At 37.4% G+C, this 3,643-nt stretch overlaps 1 protein-coding gene across 2 annotated transcripts in view; it reads left to right on the forward strand.

The window, feature by feature from the left end:
- Positions 1-3,484, forward strand: part of LOC121923972 (acetylcholinesterase-like) — a 25,833-nt gene extending 22,349 nt beyond the window's left edge. Inside the window, exons 6-7 of one of the 2 annotated variants that reach the window (XM_042454957.1) lie at positions 490-634; positions 2,198-2,890. In XM_042454957.1, the coding sequence (XP_042310891.1) occupies positions 490-620 (131 nt within the window). In that variant the 3' untranslated portion in view covers positions 621-634; positions 2,198-2,890. The other variant, XM_042454956.1, reaches the window with a different exon arrangement.
- Positions 3,485-3,643: the final 159 nt, after the last annotated feature.

Consider the following 3,643-nt stretch of genomic DNA (forward strand, 5'->3'; position numbering starts at 1 on the left):
TCCTTCCTTCCTTCCTTCCTTCCTTCCTTCCTTCCTTCCTTCCTTCCTTCCCTCCCTCCCTTTTCTTCCTAAACAAGAAATGAATAGATGTCACTTCGGCTTTAGAAAAGAGGTCTCTCCTGCTCTTAAAAAAGACCAGAGTGCTTAAACTTTACAGCCTCTTGATGGTGTGAGAGGGCTATTCTAGATAAATTAAACAAACAAAAAAAAAGTCGTTTAGTCCTGGACTTACATTGAACATCCATTGGTCTGGATGCCTGCCTTTATTCTGCATGAAATACATGTATAAGGACCTTCTTCATAGCCAGAGGGTTTAATTGAATTTTAGAAAAGTTCTGGAAGGCCATGTTTCAATGTGATATTCTCACAGGTAAAATATAATTAGGAGTGGGGTTTTTTGGTGTGATTTTTTCCACCTTCATGGGAATCCTGTGCCCCTAACCCCAGCAAATGTGGAGGACCTACTGTAATAATGTCCATTACCCACAGGTTTGCTGTGCCATCTCAATGATGCTTGCATTGGAAATCCATGCAATGAAGGCTGCAAGTGTGACACCAACCTCATCACTGGAAAAATCATTTGCACCTGCCCATCTCATGCTGATGGAAGTAAGCCTTAATAAGTACTCATTGGGTGAGCAATCTACATTTATTTGTTTATTTATTTAAGTATGTATGTCCTATTTTTATCATGGGATTTTCACGGGGGATATATTAAACCCAATCAAAACAGTTCATAACAATATAGAATCTCAAAAATAAAATTCAGAACCATTTATATTAACTCAAAACACACAGTTTAACATGTTAAAGCAAGTTAAAATGTTAGACACTTTTGCTAATATTCAACATTGACTACTAATGTTTGCATAATTAAGGACATTGCCACATGAGCCCCATTCTGGCTGAAATCGTGTTAGTTAATAACAACTTTTCCATCTCAGAGCAGCCATTATTGCATGTCTCCACAATAACATAATTGGGGCTGCTTCTGCCATCGTGCAGGGCTGGTTTTATTTGGGGCGGGAGGTTGTTTTAGATTATGTTTTTAATTTTGTATGTTTTAAATTTTAATTTTGTAGTGTTTTAATTAGGTTATTTTAATTGTTTTAAAAATTTTTTGTTTAATGTGTTTCTATATTGTGAGCCACCTTGGGTCCCTTTTTGGGAGAAAGGCAACATAGAAATAAAATAAAATAAAATAAAAATAATGATAACCAAGGATCTACATAAATTCAACCTAGAAAGCGATGAAATCTAAATAATTAAAAATATCCTGTACCAAATATTCTGATCAAATATTGATGATGATGAAACTGAGATGTCATACTTTTGCCACACGAGAAGGCATGACTAATTAGAAAAGACAATAATGCCAGGAAAGGTGGAAGGTAGTAAAAAGAGAGGTAGACTCCACACCAGATGGCTCGACTCCATCAGGAAAGACGTGGGCCTGAGTCTGCAGGATCTAAGCAGTGCAGTGAAGTATAGGGAGTCTTGGAGATGTCTCATCCATGGGGTCACCATGAGTTGGGGTTGATTGGAAGGCAGTTAACAACAAACAACAAATGGACAAAAGAAACATTACCTTCTGAATGCCTGGCCTTCAGGTAACTGCTTATGGGTACTCCAGGATGGCAAAAGGAGGAAAAAGCAGGGTCAAATGCATTATTAACAGCTAGAGTGATGCCTTGAAAGAGAACTGAGAAAGTGCACTTGTCAGATGTTGTTGAAATGCACCTTCCAGTACCCCACCACCACCACTAGATAAACTGGTTAGGCCTATTAGCAGTTGCAGTCTTGGCAACAGCTGGAAGGCTCCATTTTGCCTACCCTATTCTCAATGGTTCATGCTTCTTCCCCATCCACAATGTTATCCAAGCATTAAAAAAAGGTTTCTATTAAACTTGGGAATGGTACTTTTTTGGGGGGGAGGACTACAGACAAATGGGATCAAGCCTGAACTCTCACTAGAAAGCCAAGAGGACTAAAAGAAGATTGTCGTACTTTGGAGATATCATAAGAAGACATGACTTTCTAGAAAAGAAAATAATTCTTGTTAAGGTAGAAGGCAATAGGAGAAGAGGAAGACTGCATTACAGATGGATAGACTCAATCAAGGAAGTTGTGGTCTTGTGTCTGCAAGACCCAACAAAGCTGCTGAGGATAGGATGTCTTAGAGGTCTCTCATTCATAGGTTCACCATAAGCCGAAGTCAACTCGAGTGCAGTTAACAACAACAGACCTCTTCCATCCAACCAGCCATAAATGATCCACCTTGCTGACATGGGAGCCCCAAGCCTTTACTGCAGAATATAAATATTGAGCTATATACAACTGAAGAAGAGGAAAGGAGTTTCAAATAAATTAGGTGGGCACATATAAGTAATTACAGAATATCTACAGCATGAGTGCAGTACTAAAATGTGGAAATTACCTCCAGCCCAGTTTCCAACCACAAACAAGGTGACTTTTATTTGAAAGAAGGAGAGGTCAGGGAAAAATAAGGAATCATCAAATGCAAGACATCTTTCCCAAGACTACTGGATAATTTGTCAATCTTTAGTTAGATTCTAGCAAAATTCTTTTAATTTTACTATGATTAGCACAATGGTGTTATTGGCAGTGAAAGTGGAGTTAAGTCTGGTCAAAAATCTTTGTTCAGGAAAAAAAGAAATTTTTTTTTTTGGATTCCTAGATTCTCTTCAGTACTAGCATTTTAACTTTTATATATTTCTTTTGCCCAATTATTAGTAGTGTAAGTGTTCCAAGAGAGGTTCTTGATTTAGTTAAAGGGGCAAACTAATTAAATATAAGGATTTTGATGTACTCAGAGTAAATGCTTCATATGTCCAAAGGAATGAAATGCTACATCTCCCTTTTTTCCATGTATCTATAGACCAAAAGTTACCATCAAGAAGTAACTAGAAGAATGGATCAGTGCAGAGATTTATTTGAAAAGCTTACCATTTTTGATTTTGATATATGTAATTCAAAGAAGAAATTCTCCATAATTATTTACTCTGTTGATGTTGTAAAAATGGAAGTGGTAGTTCTGCCCATATTTAGTGGTAAAACAATATTGGTTTATGATTGTAACTACTATCAAGATAATCAGATGTATTTTACAGCTGAATCCTCTCACTGTATCATTAGGCAATATTTCAGATCAGATACCCAAAATGTACATAACAATGGTATCGTACCTTGGTTGCTACCTGTGTGCTATTGTCTGGGACCTATTCACACTACATGGTTATAGCATTGTTATTCCACTTTAACTACCTTGGCTGCATCCTATGGGATCTGAGGATTGGTAATCTAGTGAGACACTAAAGTGCGATGGTTAAGAATTATAAATGCACCTCCCTAAACTGCCAGCTCTAGGATTCCATGGGACAGAACCATGGCAATTACAGTAGAATAATAATAATAATAATAATAATAATAATAATAATAATAATAATAGGTTTTATTTATATACCGCCCAATCACTGGGAATCCGAGCGGTTTACAATAGAGGGGATAACAGACAATTCCCTGCCCACAGGCTTACAATCTAAAAGACACGACACAAAAGGAGAAGGGAATGGTGAGGGGGGAGAGGGAATCAGGTCCAGCATTCTTCTCTCCCTCTGAGGCC

This window comes from Sceloporus undulatus, chromosome 2 (assembly GCF_019175285.1).
Source record: "Sceloporus undulatus isolate JIND9_A2432 ecotype Alabama chromosome 2, SceUnd_v1.1, whole genome shotgun sequence".
NCBI classification, from domain to species: domain Eukaryota; kingdom Metazoa; phylum Chordata; class Lepidosauria; order Squamata; family Phrynosomatidae; genus Sceloporus; species Sceloporus undulatus.